General features: G+C 48.6%; 1 protein-coding gene across 47 annotated transcripts in view; it reads right to left on the minus strand.

Moving 5' to 3' along the window:
* LOC138582666 (protocadherin gamma-C3-like) overlaps positions 1 to 18045 on the minus strand; it is a 1158828-nt gene that overhangs the window by 126327 nt on the left and 1014456 nt on the right. Inside the window, exon 1 of one of the 47 annotated variants that reach the window (XM_069654139.1) lies at positions 10375 to 13039. The exons of the other annotated variants lie outside the window; for them this stretch is intronic. Within the exon in view, the coding sequence (XP_069510240.1) occupies positions 10375 to 12843 (2469 nt within the window). The 5' untranslated portion in view covers positions 12844 to 13039. Of the gene's footprint in view, positions 1 to 10374; positions 13040 to 18045 lie in introns of those variants that run through there. 47 annotated transcript variants of the gene reach the window in all.

Consider the following 18045-nt stretch of genomic DNA (forward strand, 5'->3'; position numbering starts at 1 on the left):
GTGCTCAGGCACAGCTGCAGCGCCCAGCCCCAGACTCAAAATCACGATTCCCATGAAAGTCCCCATGTCGGTCCCCTACTTCAGCGAGTACTGCATCTACCCAGAGCCCCAGCTCCAGAGAGAAAGAAAATGCAATACTTGGCGTGTCCAAGCAAGATCAATGTTCAGGGCCCCCACCCCTAACCAAAGCGGTCACTGAAATAACTTTGAAATGATAAAAAGCAGGGCAAGGGGGCAGTTATGAATATGCTCTAAATATAGTCTAGCTCACCTCTCTCCTCGGCATGGACAGTTACAACAGTGCTCGGCTTTCGAGACAGCTTCTGGTTCCACGAGAGCTGAAGTGGGGGGTGAAGGAGAATACATCATGTGGGGGTGTGCAGAACAGCCACCCACATCCGATCGCAATGGGCTCTGCAGGGGGGGGACATGCCAGGACATAAGAAACACACTTGACACCTCTTTTGGATGCCACTCCGGACACATTTGTATCATTACAACACATCATAAGCAAAAATAATTACACATAAGAAAAAAATTTGACTTAAAAAAAAAAACACCCACAATAAATCTAACACCGACAGGTAGGTGGCCCATGCCCTCTGTCCTTCAGGGCAGTGCAGGATATGATAAGTCATTTATAACGCGCCTGTACAAAAGTGTTTCTTGGTGCATGCTGGTGAGGCCCTTTCCCCTAACCACCATGCCCTTCACTGTGCAGTGGATGGGGGGTCCGAGGAGGCAGACTCTTCTTTATGCAAAGTGCCTCCTGATCCCGCCTTCACACCCCTCCCCCACCGTGACCGACAGCAGCTGTCCATCAATTCTGACATTCAGGGTGGGTGGGATGGAAAAGCACTACGGTGTTGGCAGGTCGACGGCAGGTGGCCCTTACTTCAGGAACACAATGACACAAAATCCCAGAATGGGCATAGAACTGTGCTCCTTTGTACTCTTAGCCCCCTTTTATGGGGCAATTCCCAGTCATTGTGCTCCTCCGTCGGGCCAAACCCGCGAAACCGGCCAGGCCCCTTCCATGCTAACCTCTGTTGTGAAACAAGCATTGCTTAGCCCAGCAGTATTTGTTTTGGCTTATGTTAGCAAATGTTGAACTAACCTGTTACCAACAGGTGCTCAGAGAGTCCTAGAAGACATGAAAGCAAAGGCAGGCGGCATATTCGGAAAGGTGAGGACTTCAGCGGCCGCGTCACAGGGGGCTGCGAGGAAGGCCGAGCAATCCTAGGGAGGGCGGTTATTTACAATGAGTTGCACGTGGTGCTAGCTACATTTGGCTAATCTTAATTACACCTCTCTGCAGGCATGTGTCATGTAATAGCTCAACGAGTCACAACATACAAAGTAGCCCGCCACCTTAAGGTCAGCATTCAGTATTTGCGGGAACTAGGGCACAGAAATTGACACGGAAATTTGTGCCTTTGAAGGCTACGGAAATGGGATGGCAGCAGCATAGACGCCAATGTCATTAAGGTCTCTAGGGAAGTAAAGACGCTTGGCTTTTACCTTGATTCTACCATGTCTTTTACTAAACAGGTTAACTCCTTAGCATCAACTACAGCCTATACCTGTAAATTAAGAGCAGGTAAGCCCTTCCTATCCAACGACAGCTGTACAATCCTGGCGAGAGCCTTAATACTTTCCCGACTCGACTACTGCAATGCCGTTTACAGTGGCGCCAACAAAGCCATTACCCAACGGCTACAAATTCTACAAAATAATGCTCTAAGAGCTGCACTTGGCATAAATAAAAGGGAGCATATTTCTCCTATTAGACGCCAACATAAATTACTCTCTACGGATAACAAAATCCATCTAAAAATGATCTCCCTGACATACAAAGCTCTCAATAATGCTGCTCCTAGCTACTTGACAAATAAAATAAAGAGAGAAATATCTAGCAGACCGATAAGAACTGCCAATTGCAATTGCCTGGTAGTACCAAGTTTCAAACTTGCCAAAATCGGCGGCACCAGCTTCCCTGTGATAGCTGCCAAACTGTGGAATGCTCTGCCACATAACTTGAGAGCAAACCAACCCTTCTCACACTTCAGAAGGAACTTCATCAAACACATCAATTGTAACAATTTGTAGTCACCCTACCAGATACCTCTGTATCTTAAGCCTAACTGGATTGTATATATATATATTTTTAGAAAGCTATCAACTAATGTATATAACTTTAACAAGGTTTGTAAACCCATTGCCCTTGTATACTATTCTTCTTTAACTATTCGCTTCTACTTATAAACTGTATATTTCTGTAACATTGTAAATTTCGTAACATTGTAAATTCTAGATTATTGCAACATTGTAAGCTTTGTATATTCTTTCTGCTGCGCCCGGTTACCTCTGGGTCTGGCACGCATTACAAATTAATAAACAAACAAACAAACAAACAAACAATGCCTTCTCCAGGCACTTCTAGGTGTGTTCCTCAGCAGAGCTGGGTAGTCTGGCTGGTGGGCATGCACGTCCATAAGAAAATGCATTGGTAGTACTCCACAGGGCCTATGGCTCGGCATCTGAACCAGAAACAAGACACCCTCAGCCACTAAGTTACCGCCAAGCCTTGAACACATTACGAGAGGGCAAGCAAGCCCAACGGTAGGACGAGCAAAGCAGAAATGAGGAAACATTTACTGTAGGCCTGTTGTGGAACATGTGCATACCCCGACACCACCTGCACTCCCGGAGTACATGCCACTGCACACCCACACTGTGTTGTAAAACCAAGCTCGAGTTTTAAAGTGTCCAGCTCTGAGCCCATCAGGGGGTGGGGGGTTCACTGTCTCCGTGTTAGGACTGACATCGAGGCAGGGTCGGATTGGCCCATCGGCCATTCGGCCCGTGGCCGGGCCAAAATCATTTTTATTTTCGTGAGTCCCTAGGGGCGGTTCCTGGCCATGGCTGGCCCTGTTTGAGCGAGAGCAAGCGAGAAAAAAAATAAAATAAAATAGACTAAAAAAGCACCCGCAACGGCATGGAGTAGTGGGGCAGAGCAGCTCATTGCCCCCATGAGTGCTCTTCTGGCTCCGCCCCTCTACGTGCACACTGCAAATCCTGTGAGATTTTGCAGTTCTCGGGCATAGCCACATTGTTGGGGCATTTGAGGCTTTACTTGAAATGCGACAGCTGAACCTACTGGCTCTGCCCATGTTATCTTCTCTTTGCACTAGGTTGATAAAGCCCCGCTACCTCCAGCATTTGGTTTATTGCTTTCTTCAGAATTCACAGGGAATGGGAGCGTACTGTACTCGGCAAGCAACGTTTACAAGAAATCCCTGAGTTCAGAGGTTTAACAAATCCCCTGCCTTCCCACTCTACCTCGCCCTCCCATTAGGTTTCTCATTTCTTTAAAAGGCTTCTTATCTCCAAATAAGCGGGCAGTGGTGCAGTCGCTGCTGCCGCCCCTTTCAGATGTCCGCGTAGTGCGCTGATATAAAGGTCTGGAACCCTGCACCCTGAATGTACTGTGTGTTCTGCACCCTGCACTTCACTGGTCACACAAGAAAGTTGCTTCCCAGATCTCAAAAGTTGTGTTTGCCATTTCTGAAAAGTACAAGATCTTTTCCAGACAGACTCCTCTGGCATTGATATCATTGGGCATTCGCTCCGCTAATTGGACAGAGGGAGTGGACATATCCCTGGGCAGTGATGCCTTCATCACATCCAAGTGAGTGAGTGAGCTGTGTGCCGCTCATGGCAAAGATCATTTATTATTATTATTAACATTATTAATAATAATAATAATAATAATAATAATAATAATAATCTCTCCACCAGTAACGTTATAATTAGTATTGCCATTATAGGTGTTGTTTATGGTAGTAGAAGTCTACCAGATTGTTATCATTATGGACACCATTGCTACTAGTACTCATAGTGATCAGAGTGATAATCATACTTTTCAGTCCTCCTAGCGATCAGAGTGATAATCACACTTTTCATGGGACTAAGAGAGCGTTTACAAATAATGATAAGTCATAGTGAGGTTCATGACTGTGTTACTATTATCATCGTCAATAGGAGTATTAAGACTGACCATGTTGCTATTAGCATTACTATCAGCAGCATGGCTATTGGCTGCAGCATTCATAGTATTGGCCCTAAATAGGATAGACTTGGGGGCCTCATGTGGAACTGTGTCCCCCCTTCTCTGTATTATGTCTGCCCTGGTCTAGACATTTTATCTGGAGCACTGTGGCCAGTGCTTGGGCCTCGTCTATGATATTATGCCAGTACCGGAGGCCTCATCTGTAATATTGTGTCCAGTACAAGAGGCCCCATCTATGATACTATGTCAGTACAGGAGGCCCCATCTATGATAGTATGTCAGTACAGGAGGCATCAGCTTTGATGGTGTGCAAGTGCGGGAGTCCTCATCTATGATATTAAGTCAGTACAGGAGGTTGTGCCAATGCAGGAGGCCTCATCTATACTGTGCCTATTACAGGGTGACCCATCTTTGATAGTTTATAGTACATGAGTCCCCATCTATAACATTGTGTCTAGTACAGGAGACCCCATTTATGATAGTCTGCCAGTACAGGAGGCCACATCTATGATTTATTAATTAATTATAGTATGCCAGTACAGGAAGCCCCATCTATGGTAGTATGCCAGTACAGGATGCCCCATCTATAATATTGTGTCCAATACAGGAGGCCCCATCTATGATTGTATGCCAGCACAGGAAGCCCCATCTATGATAGTATGTCAGTACAGGAGTCCTCCGCGCGTAAAGTGTCCTGCGAAGCCATTTTGAAAAGTTGGCCACCCTATTGCAAAGGGCAATTTATCCAGGTGTGAGTTGTCATGAATTGACATGATTCACGGATGATGGTGTGAGGGCCACTTTTTTTAGGCGAGGGGTGGCCACTTTTTTTGGTTGTCCGGACCTATTTCTTGTTCCAGTCCGACCCTGCATCGAGGACCGGTGTTTCTTACACGTCATCATGGCACGGGCGTGAGGATGACTTTGTGTCATCTGGGCAATACACGACAGGAGCCGTTTTTAATTAAAATATAGAAAGGCAAAGTCTGTGTATGCAGGAGCCATTTCTTCTCCTTAGTAGTGAGAGTGAAGGACATACGGAAATGTAAAGTTCTGCCCAAGATCACACTAGTTTAATTCCACTGCACCAATGTTCGGCTTCCCAGTGGAATTGTACCGTGCAGTGGCGCGGCAGCCGCGTTACTTGCAAGTAGTCGGACGACGGAGAACAAGAAGATCGGGGTTTGTTGATAGGGTGACCAGATGTCCTGGTTTTGCCGGGACTGTCTGGGTATTTGCACCTCCTTTGCGGGTCCCATTACTTTTTAAAGTTTAAAAACCATGTCCCGGGATTTGTGGATCGGGTGGATACCATCCTGGTTTTTGGCCCGATGTCATATTTTTTCCATTGGTTTGGCCAAAAACCGGGATGGTATCCACTCGATCCACAAATCCCAGACCGGTTTTTAAAACTTAAAATATTCTCGGGACCCCGGGCGCTGTCCTCAGTCGATAAACATGACACGGGACAGGCCGCCCACATAGAAGTAGGACTAGTTTGACAGCTGACGCTGTAGCCCTACTTCTGTCAGGAGCCTGTCCCGTTTTTATTTATTTTCAAAATCTGGTCACCCTATTTGTTGAGCGCTTCGCACCGGCTTCCATCCGCGTCTAAGCGCTGTAATAATAGCTGGAAAAGACATTGTTTAATTAACGTCTCAGAGCGTCACTTTGACGCTGCACCACAACTTTGATTCGGAGATGGCAGTCTGTTATAATGTAAGCTTGGGTTGGGTGACATCACTGGCTCTCTGAATGTGGTGATGTCAGTATGGAGTGCTTGTGTGCTGGGAGGTCACTGTGGAGTTTCAGTGTCAGTGTTGTTATCTGAACCAGCGTTCCATGTGGGACAGTTGGAAGGTGCTTGCTAGGCTGAAGGGACGTGTCGGCGTTTCCTATGAAGTATCTTACCAATAAACCCATATAATCTTAACTGCTGGTTCAGGTGTGTTGTGTACTTTGCCACATCGTTACACAGTCCTCAGATACAAGCACAGCCAAGCGTCATTCCACTGTCCGTGAGGGCAGTAAACACTCTTTCAAACCAATGTACACCAATCAACGGTAATTGTGACGTGCACACGTGTGTGGAAGCTAAGAGTAGCTAGAAACCTTAAGGAAGCACGGCGAATACTAACGGGCTACCTCTTGTGGGTTCGTGAAAACCAGACACAGTGGGATTCCACGGGCCAGACTAGGATCCGAGTCTAATGTTTACTACCAATTAGACAGACCCTCCAGTTTATAGCGATTTTGCGATCCCACAAAATGCCACGAAAACAGCCGTTTTGCACAAAATGTTGCGGAAATGGCCATTTTGTTCAAAAACAGCACCTTTAAAAAAACAAACAAAAAAATGTAAATAATGAATCTGCTAAAATTACTGTTTCAAAATAAAATTACTCAGGGTGCCAGGTTATCAACTTTTTTTCTGCAAGAAATGAAATGTGCCAACACATCTCATCACTTGCACCCAAAAAAGAGCAGCCCAATCCACAAGGCACACATGAATGGGCCATTTTATATGTGCGCCCATTCAGATGGCCTTTTTCACCTCCTTGATCAAATAAAGTGGCGTTTCTGCCAGTTTAAAATCACATTACTCATTTCCAAGCAAGATGCACTTTTAAATGTGCAGAAATTGTAGGCAACCCTACACGCACGGGATGTGGGGGTGCCACTGCATGACAGGGTCTTTCCTGACCCTATCATGCATTTCTTTTAAGGTATGAACCACTGCTGTGTCGCTTGCATTTCTGTTCCTCAAACAGGATAAAAATGCATTTTTTGGCTCGCATTTTACAGTGGCAGGCCCCTGAAGGGCCTGTCCCTGTGAAAGGCACTGGGAGCTTGCAGAACACTGTCGGGAGAGCGATTCTATTGAAGGTACTACCCATTTTGATGACAAAAATCGATAGAATGGTACAATTTTACCTATTTTGTCCAGTACTATTCGATCGATTTTTATAAATACCGAACATGTGTTGCAGGGGTGTCACCCGCTCCCCAAGTTCAGTATTATTTGGGTTAGGGGCTGCAGAGGTGTTCCCCACTTCCTCAAAATTGGAGGCAGGGACAGAAAAAAAAGAAAATAACGAAAAAGGGACCCTGCGAAGTCGGAACCGACCCGCGTTAATGGGACGGATCTGACAACGCAGGGTTGCAGGGGAAGCGGCAGTGACCAAGCAGTTAAGTAGGGGAGAGGGTGGTGGTGAAAGGTACATTTTGGGTTGTTTGGGTGAAGTGCAAATCAATTTGCGTCGAAATGGACTACGGCCAATTCCACTGCAAATAATTACACTTCGGTGAAACAACCCAGAACACCATTCAAGGCAGCTGGCCAGCACACAATTTGCGCTACAGCTCAAGCCTGTGGAAATGCGCCGGTCACCTTTGAGAATAAGGTGTCCTGCTCATTTCCAAAAATGGGTTGTTTAAAAATAGCATATCCTCGGCTCTATTTTTAAATGCCCCATTTTTTGAGGATCTGGGTCAAAATCTACATTTACATTTTTTTTAAAAAATGGTTACACTATGAGAGGGAAAGGAGAGAGGGAGAGTGATGGGTGAGATGTGAAGTGATAGGCAAGAAAGCAGAGGGAGAGCAGTGGGTCAGAGGAGGAAGCAGTGCACAAGAGAGCAGAGGAAGCAGTGATGCGGTGGGCCTGAAATCTGAGAGCGATCGGAGGTACAGAAAGTAGAGGGAGTGTGTGGTCAGTGAGCCAGATAGCAGAGAGGAAGCGGTTGGCCGGAAAGAGGCAGTGAGCTGCAGATTGGGAAAAAGGATGAAGAAGAGTGCGATAGAATGGGAGAAAGGATGCAAGACGCAGAAGCAGCACAAAAGAATGAAGGACTGTATATTGCAGGAGGAATTGAGTGTAAGGTGTGAGTTGGGAGTAATGTTTGGAGTGTGGCAGGGGATGGGCAGTGCAAATTGTTGACTTGACAGTGTGACATAGCACGTGAGTATTTGTATGACAGAGTGAGAGGTTCAGGAATTCAAGTTGTGATGGGGAGTTGGTGAGATGTGTGATGTGTGTTGGTGAGAGAGGTGTGTGGGTGTTTGGGGGATTGGAGAACATAGAAGGGGAATATTTACAGCATTACAACTGATAATGATCAATTTAGTTAATACTATTAAATAGGCATGCACATTAAACCAAAAATGTAGCCAAATCAAACACTGTTCTGCCAAGCCAGAGACATCTGGGACTCTTCCTATTAAATTAATACAAAAGATATATAATAATGATACCCTTGCTCTCTTGTAGCCTTGCACTCTGCCTATTTCCTGCAATGTGGCAATCTTACACTCTCCAGTTAAAAAAAAATGTCCCGCAAAAATGCTGCAATAAATAAAGGTTTGTGCCGCAAAATTTGCCATTTAATTCCACAAAATTTGCCGTTTCATGCCGCAAAATCCTGGATGGTCTGATTAGAGCGCCGCTCTGCAGCTGTACTACCAATAGCAAGCCACGTGCCTGGGAATCAGCCGGGTTGCGGAATCAGCTGTGAAACGGGTGTTCACGTCCCCAAGGCAACTCACCAGAAAACGACCCTGGGAATGAATGGGCATTCAAAAGTCGAACTGTCAAACTGCCCAGAGTCCGGCAAGAGACGTACATCAACTCACCAGAAAGAACCTTCACCTGCACCCACCAAGCACATCCAGGCAGCGGGGATGTTCTGCTGGGGTCGACTCGGGGCAAAGCGCACTGAAGAACATCCAGGAGGGCTCAGCAACACACACCAGTTCACCTTACTTCAGTGTGTACTTTGAAAAATGCAACATGTTGCCTGTCCCAGTTACAGTTTAAGGGGCAGCAGCTACAGTGCAGTGGGCAGCGCCGGTTCACTCGTCGTATTCACATGTTGCCTGTGTCACCAGCCCATTTTTCAAAAATATCTCTCTCACACACGCGTTCTCGCTCTCACGTAAACAAACAACAGTACGCTTCGTCTTTGGCGATTTGGCCAAATGTGAAGCCCGGAAACGTTTCATATAATTCACCTTCCCCGCCGCCCACCTCCAAAGAACAGACACTGGTTTATCAACAAAAAGGTTTTGTGGTCTGATTTTTTAAAATGGCTTTCAATCGTTTGTGTTGCTGACACTGAAGAAGCACTCATTCACCTCCTTGAGGACAGGAATCCTGGGCCCTCGCGGCAGCGCAGCACGGGCAGTGTCGCCGTGACCCACTGCGTGATGATGCCATGGTGGCCCTGCAGTCACACACGTCACAGTGTGACGGCAAGCCAGCGAGCGTTTACGCACTGCTCCCAACAAGGAGGGGCAATTCAGTTACCGAAGAGCCTTCCTAACCCCAATCTCGTCTTGTCCAATAGCAGAGCCTTTTTGACATGTATGATGACGCAATCGAAGGTAAGGCGTTTGCGCGAGTTCAATGACGTGCTGGAAGAGCATACAAGTTCGTTTGAGAGGTTACTTTCCAGGTCACCTTTCCCGATTCACTTGCCACTTTGACAAATCTCGTTCTACTGCCATTAATAACAACCAAATAAACTATGAAAAGTATTCAAACACTGCCCCATCATGTAGCGTGGACCCCTGAAAGCAGATGCACCCCAAGTTGCTCCCCGAAGGCCACCCAGACCACCATAGTCTTCACACATTTCGAATGTCTATACTGAGTGCAAACCCTCATCCATGAAACACGTATATACACAATAGTGTGGAAATCACATTCAGGTGATTTTCAAACGAAATATATCAGAAACGAGCATTAGAAAGTGACTTCGGGCAGTGCGAACACAGCATGGGAGGACGCTCTGCCGTGCGCACCACAATGAAAGGGTGCCCATCTCTGCCACGCCTCCTCCAGCAAGTTATCGGGCCCAAAGGCAGGCCCCACACCGAGACATTCAGGGCCTAATGGCGCATGGGACGCGCATTTGCTCTCCGATTAACAACTGGCAACTGCCTAGGTGTGACAGGTGCAGCACGAAGGAGTGTGCACTGCTAAAAAAACACGGGATTAAGGCGGTGTTGGACAGACAACAAAGGGATAACATTCGGTGGTCCTTCTAAAATAGGAGTATAAAAGAGTGCAGAACACAATGACAATACGTGCTAAAACATGACACATGTATGGACTTGCACCATTTGGCTATCTTGTACTGATGTGAAAATCCACACACCCCTCCGAGATTACCTCTATACAACCATCGAATCTGTGGCTGGTCCAATAAAACATGTAATGACCAAAGAGAGACACTCCAAACGTGAACCAGCAGACTAGCACCTCTAACTGTGAGACAACAAGGACAGACTACGATCTCACCTGGCTGGGTTCGTTTATCCCATTTACATCAGAGACAAACGAATCTGTGTCATTGACTAAGTCTCGGAGTTCGGGAAAGTTCAGAGGTCGCATAAAGGTGAACTCACTTTTGTCCGACTCCGGAGGCAGGTAGGTCCCGTAGCAATGATCCTGGGGGTCCCCTAATCTCGAGCCCATGTCCACAAACCGCAGGGTCCCATCAGGGTTCAGCGTAAGGGTGGGGTGATGCTGCTTGGCCAGCTCCCGGGATTTAGGTTTCTCGGGGCAGCAGCACGGCGAGGTTACATGGTTCTTAAAAACGCACTTTGCCGACAAAGCAATGAAGGTCACCAGCGCAAGTATGCTGACGGCCACCAGCGAGATGATCAAGTATAGGGTCATGTCGGATTTGTGTTTGGGATTTTTCTGGAAATCGCCGGACTTGGGGCTTTCTTCTCGGATGTGGTCTTCCAGGGACAGGAGCAGGGTGACAGTTGTGGACAGTGGTGGTTCGCCATTATCCTTGACCATGATCAGGAGCCTCTGTGTCAGGTTGTCCCTCTCCTGAAAGCCCCTGGCAGCCCTCAGCTCCCCAGAGTATGGCGATATCCGAAATAAGGAGGGGTCTGTGCACTGCAGAAGGCTATAGGAGAGCCAGGCATTGTGGCCAGAGTCTGCATCTACCGCCGTGACCTTGCTGACCAGGTAGCCCACCGGGAAGGCCTGGCGGATGGCTTGGTCCACTGTGAGCTCGCTGGAAGGCTTGGGGTACAACACCACGGGGGCATTGTCGTTCTGGTCCAGGATATAGAGGACCACAGTCACATTGGAGCTCAGCTTTGGAGAGCCGGCGTCTTCTGCCACCACCGTGATCTGCACGATCTGGAGGAGCTCGTAGTCGAAGGAGCGTTGGGCGAAGATGTTGCCGTTGTTGGAGCTGATGTAAATGTAGGACGAGGCCGGGGAGCCCTCGATGTGACGCTCTGCTATGGAGTAGGTGATCCGTGAGTTCTCCCCCTGGTCCGGGTCCGAGGCGGTCACGGTGCAGAGCAGGGCGCCCGGCTCGTTGTTCTCCTTGATGTGGGCCGTGATGGAGCGATGGGCGAACCGTGGCGGGTTGTCATTGACATCGGAAATATTCAGGACAATGGTTTTCTGGGTGCGCAGGGGCGGGACGCCCAGGTCTGTCACGAGCAGCTCAATGGTGTATTGGGAAAGGCTCTCCCGGTCCAGGGCCTCACCTGTCACCAGCGAGTAGTGATTGCCCAGTGATTTGATTTTAAAGGAAGGGGGGGTTATTTCCAGATGCACCTGTCCATTTTTCCCAGAATCCCTGTCCCTCACTCGGAAGACCCCCACGGCTGTGCCCACGGGGGTGTTCTCGGGCACGGAGGCGGCCAGGGAAGTCAGCAGCAGCTCGGGGGCGTTGTCGTTGACATCCTCCACGTCCACGTGGACCACACAGCGCCCGTCCATTTCCGGGACGCCTCGGTCTCGCGCTCTCACGTGCATCTCGTAGACGTCCGACTCCTCGAAGTCCAGCGCACCCTCCAGGCGGATGAGGCCCGTGTGCGGCTCCAGGAGGAAGAGGCGGCGCACTGGGTCGGACGTGTGCTCCTCGTACGAGTACTCGAGCTCCCCATTGAGCCCCCCGTCCGAGTCCGTGGCGTTCAGCTGCACCAGCACCGTGCCTGCCGGCGCGTCCTCCCGCAGCTGCACTTTATACGCGGGCTGGTCGAAGAGGGGCGCGTTGTCATTGATGTCCAGCACCAGGACAGTGATGCTGGCTGTCCCGGACCTGGCCGGGCTGCCTCCGTCGAAGGCTGTGAGGAGCAGCTGGTGCTCCTCGTGGCTTTCCCGGTCCAGAGCCTTCTCGAGCACCAGCTCGGGGAAGAGCTTGCCCTCCGTCAGCCTCTTGACGTTCAGCGAGAAGTGCGGGTTTGCGGTGAGCGAGTACCCGCTCACAGCGTTGCTCCCCGCGTCGGGGTCCTGTGCGCTCTCCAGGGGGAACCTCGAGCCCGGGGCTGCCGACTCGTAGATCCGCACGGCCCGGCCCGCGGTGGGGAAGTGGGGAGTATTGTCATTCACGTCCAGGATTTCCACCTCCAGGCGGTAGAGTTCCAGGGGGAGCTCGATCACCACCTCCCCGGACAGCACGCAGCTCGGGCTGGACCCACAGAGGCGCTCCCTGTCGATCTTCTCGCTCACCACTATGTTGGCGCTGCCCACATCAAGTGCAAAATGCTGCCTGTTGCTCTCGGTGCTCAGCCTGAGCCTGCGCTCAGAGAGCGCGGCAGCGTCCAGCCCCAGGTCCCGAGCCACGTTCCCTACCACTGTCCCCGGCTCTGCCTCTTCCAGCACCGAGAAGCGAAGCTGGCCCGAGCCCCATCCCCAGAGACAGAGGAAACACAGCGCCTGCCACCTCCAAGCCTGCAGGGAGCTTCGGGGCGCCATCTCCTCAGAAGTGGAGCCGCCCTCAGTAGAGACCATAGCAAACAGGTGGCAAAGTGCAAGATCCGAACACGCTCCCCCTTCTTCAGAGCGCTAAGGGCCACCAGAAAGTATGCATCGCCTCAGTAGCTCCCTGCCTGCGAGGGGGGAGGGGGTGACTCACTGCTTCAGGGGAGGGGGCATGCAAGAGAGAACGACCAGATCTAGTCCCAGCATTTCAGCTCATTGGCCAACAGATCCTCCTACGACCAGCCAGTGGAAACGCCGCCTACGCTCTTAAAGAAACACCAACTGCACACAGCAGTGTTTGCAAGAGAAGCCCATGCAATGCCAGATAGTTTTGCGAACAGTCGTGGGCTGGGAACAGCATCCGAAGGAGCAAAAGGAGCCTTGCCAAGAATAGCTTGGCAATTAACATCCTCTTCACGTAATGCCTGGGAACAGAGTTTGCGCCGCCTGGTGAGAAATTCACACTCTTGCAGAATGGGGCGATTGTCCGGCATTGTACAAGGTCAATGGTATTCAGGCCCTGGTGTACACACCAATAGCTCGCCGTCTCTTTCTCTCTCACACACTGTGCCACTCTCTTTCTTGCGTGGGCTTCGCCGCCACCCCCTCTCTTTCTCTTACCCACCCTCCTTGCCCTCTCTTTCTGCGCCTCCGAGACAGACCCATACGCTGCATACATGAAATACTACGGTGCACAAACATGGGTATTTGGTATATTTGTACCGCCTACTTTAATGCCATGTCGCAGTAATGAGACCTTACTTTACATTTAAATAAACATATTACCGCAGGGGGAGACAAACATTTGTGGAGACACACACAGACAAAATTTACTTCATCTTGAGCGTTTTTCTGGTACCAAATACGGACAGACATTGGCACATAAAGCACCTTGATATCTGACCATTGAGAGGTCCCGGCTCCTCTTTCCGGCCACCTTGAGATCTGTCCATTGAGAGGTCCCGGCTCCTCTTTCCGGCCACCTTGAGATCTGTCCATTGAGAGGTCCCGGCTCCTCTTTCCAGTCACCTTGACATCTGACCATTGAGAGGTCCCGGCTCCTCTTTCCAGTCACCTTGACATCTGACCATTGAGAGGTCCCGGCTCCTCTTTCCGGCCACCTTGACATCTGACCATTGAGAGGTCCCGGCTCCTCTTTCCGGTCACCTTGAGATCTGACCATTGAGAGGTCCCGGCTCCTCTTTCCGGCCACCTTGACATCTGACCATTGAGAGGTCCCAGCTCTTCTTTCCGGCCACTTTCATATTGGACCATTGAGAGATCCCGGCTCCCCGTTTTGGCCACCTTGACATCTAACCATTGAGAGGTCCCGGCTCCTCTTTCCGGCCACTTTCATATTGGACCATTTAGAGGTCCTGTGTCCTCTTTCCGGCCGTCTCATTTTATATAACTTCTACCCCTGATCCTCGCCTCCTAATGAGGTGAAAAGCGTGGGAAAACCAGTTACACCCAGCTTTCGCGCTCATCGGATTGACACAGGAAAAACTCGTATCCAAATGGGACCGCCTGACTTTCTCCACCTATTGTAAAAGTAACCCCTTAAAGCGGGCCGCTGCCCTTCCGATTCAACACATACTTTCTTGCTATTCTGAACCTTTTCCCGCCATCTGGCAAAGCCTTAAAGTCAGATTTTCCTTCCATATTATTATTAAGTTTCAATAGAACACCATCAGAGAATTTTGAAATGTTGCACATACAGCTCCTTGATGTCCGGAAGCGTTAATAGACACTCTAGTCATTGCGTTAACCGGAGTGTACCTTAGAACTGTAAACAGCTCCTAGACGCCATCTGCAATTTTTATTTTATTAGCTAAAAAAGTGCCAATTTCTTTCACACACACTGTGACCATTGCATGACCACAGAGGCCCAAACTGTACCAGCCTATGCCCACACCATGTGTAAGCAGAGAGGTTGAATTCAAAGTCCAGCCTCTTAATGCAGAATGGGTTTCACTCCTCGGAGCTGCCTAGCTCCTCTCTTTTCCATTGTTAACACGCCACGTATGTCTCTTGGCACACATTCAGAATCTTAAAGTGCAAGGGAACTAATGAATAGGTCGACCAGCAGCACTGTGTCATAATCTGTGCTGGGGCCCAATTATGGCTATGTGTGTTGTTATGATGGTGTGGTGATGTCACTAAAGTTCTGAGTGGAGTGTTGATGGATGTTTGGAGTGCTGGGTTCTACTGGTGTCAGTTGGACTTAATGTGCTGGCCTGGATGGATGTCCCAGTGCTTGCTCTACTTATATACTAGAGAAATAAACCTACACGTAAACTACTTACCTTCTGGTGCTCCTGTTCTATGAAGGAGGCTTAGCTTACCACACACTGGTCAATGGGCCGGGTCTTGCCGGGTCCGAGATCTGGCATCAGATGTCTACCCGGATCTCGGACCTGGCCTGCCTCAGCCCTGACAATGCTTTACTGAGCCCCCAGCTTCGCAGAAGAAAGCTGGGGGCTTGGTGATCTAATCTGCTCTGTGCTCCTTTCCCAGTCGTCATTAGTGCGTTTGCAGGCTCTATTTGCCTAGACTGTTTTCTTTCTTCTGGCCTCAAAGGGACATCTAGGGAATCAATGGGCCATGGCTATCACCAAGGTGGTGACCATCAGTGTTAAAAGCAGGCTTTCTACATGCTGCACACACTATTGTTTTTCAAATGTGCATCTTACACTTTCATAGAAAATAAAAACAAAGTCACTTACAAACTCAAAATTGCTGCTTCAACTTGCATTCACTAGTTTTGTTTGAAATGCGTTCCTTTTTTTGTCAGACTACCACACAAATACCATGTCATTTTTGTCCATCTCCCTTTGTGTTTTATCACAGGTCATATTTATAAAGATGTTTATAATATTTATAAAGCCGGTCCGATAGCACAGCTAGTAGAGCGCTCGCTTTGACATCTGTGCAGAGCCTGCTGATGCAGGTTCGAATCCCAGCAGCGCCAAACTCATCCTTTCATCCTTCACAAGTTGATAAATGAGCACCACACACCATGGGTAATAATGAGCAAGCCTCAGATACCTGAGGGTTTGTATGGCTATATAAATACTAAATTATTATTATGTTATATGCTTGTCAAACTGCTTAATCACAAATAAATGCTTCTGTTGTGCTGACAGCAGTAATTAGGAAATTAATTAGTCGGCTCATGGGTGCCAACTTTAGATTTTCCCTACAGGGCACAAATACCCCACCTCCGCCTTTAATATTACAAGCGACTAGCCCAGCCCATCCCCTGGCCAAACACATTTTATAGCACTATTTATAAGGAATTGCAAAAAGTCATATGATTAACAACCCGTTTTAATATTTAACATCTCAGCAAAGGTCTCTCAACTTGCTGAGCTACTCTGGTACCCTTCTACTGTAGATAGTGTTTATGGATCCCTTAACGTACAAAAAATCATTGTATTACCAACAGTATTTTGGGTGCACTGCCATGGAAATGGAATTGATGTACAGTAAGAGACGAGTTCGGAAAGAAGCAGCATACAATTGCATTATTTTTAAACATTTCACCTGACAGCTCCGCCCCCTCGGAACACTGCCCCACCTACAAACGGCACCCCACCCCTTGTGGGAACCCTGCTACTTTTTTTTCCATTTCCAACACTGTCAGCCAGGAGAGTGTACGTGGAGCCATACCCTCTAACACCCCCTACTGCTTGAACCAGACACGTGCACTTTCATTCCCTTTCTTAACACCCTCACAATAGCAGCCCTGGCACCGAGACGAGCAGCGGGTCCAAAGAATGAGTGGCACAATTTAGTAAGAGGAAAGGGTTGCTCCGCGTCGAGTGAGTGACAACGCCATTTTTCGTGCACCGCCACTCGGCGGCGGAAGGATGGAACTCTCTTTTGCGATGGTCTGAGACCAGTGGAGCTGCAGAGAAGCAATCTTCACTACGTTTCTAAGGCGTGCAGTGTTGGCAATGTCACTTGTGGGTTTACTGGCGGTTGAGTGGTGTCGTGGGCCGAGGTGTAGCTTGTGCAACGGTAAGGTGTGGCATCTGGGAGTTATGGCTGTGAAAGTAGATCAGGAGTGGTGCACGTAACTTGGTGATAAAGTGTCTTGCTCAAACACATTTCTGGCTATCAAGCTCTGCAGGAGCCCAGCCAGCAAAAATATACACAGCCATGGAGGTTTGCTTTATCGGCAATGGGGAGTGCTTTTTAAAAAAAATGTCACTGTGGTGGCTGCGGAGCAGCCAGTCTTTCCAGCCATCACATGGGGGAGGGTTACTCGGGCCAAGTCTAGTGAGTGCCAGGGTCTGCTTGCTCGTACGTGCGTTTGGGTAGGCATATGACTTTTGACCATACAGAAAAATCTGTAGAATCACAAATCGCTGTGCAGTAACATGGCACAGACTTGCTCAATAAAGAGTTGATGGCTTTTGCATGAACCACTTCTTCGCTTAGCTACAGTAATTTTCTCCTATATAACGACCGTTGCCAATGGCAGTGTATTGGCTTAAAGTGTACTACTGTCTGTAAATGATTCATTTTTGATGAAAAGTGAAAACCACTTTTGCACTGTCCTTTAAAGAATCCGGTATACTTTGATGGCTACCCCTGTCAGCGCATGGGTCAATTCCTAAAAATACAGTAGAGGGGACTCATTAACATACCAATTGAATGTGGGATCACCAGAAATTTGCATATCAAGGTGCCTTCTGAAAAAAGTGGGTGGACTCCATCCACCTTTGTATACCCTCGACTTGAGCCGCGTGGGTGTATGGTCTAAAAGTATAATTTGGTGGTGAACTGCGTTTCATTTATGCTAGCCAAGGAAGAGTACTTATGGCAAGGCCCTTCAAAGGCACCCTTCCCAAAAAAAGAGTAATACGTGTCCCATTATGGGCGAACCCCATGGTGAGTGTATAGCAATAGTCGTGGCTTATTTTCTTTCATGTACTGGGCTTTCTTCATGGGCAAACAGCAGTAGTGAGCGGCACAAGGGTTTCGTGATGATTTAGTGTCAGCAGATTTAGTGCACGGTTTTCTAGGATATTTTCATAAACCATTTACATCGTAGCCTGTGCTTTCGCATGGAGGGCCTAGTAGCTCATAGGTGGGCATGTGGTTTTCAGTGGCAAGGTTGCAGGTTCAAGTCTCCTCATTGGTAAGGCAAATAAACACAGCCAGATTGGTTTGGCGGTGCGTGGGGAGAGAAAGGGCACAATGTTTATGATGATGCCCCAGAAC

Source organism: Ambystoma mexicanum, chromosome 3q, assembly GCF_040938575.1.
Source record: "Ambystoma mexicanum isolate Mex_15411 chromosome 3q, UKY_AmexF1_1, whole genome shotgun sequence".
Classification (NCBI taxonomy): domain Eukaryota; kingdom Metazoa; phylum Chordata; class Amphibia; order Caudata; family Ambystomatidae; genus Ambystoma; species Ambystoma mexicanum.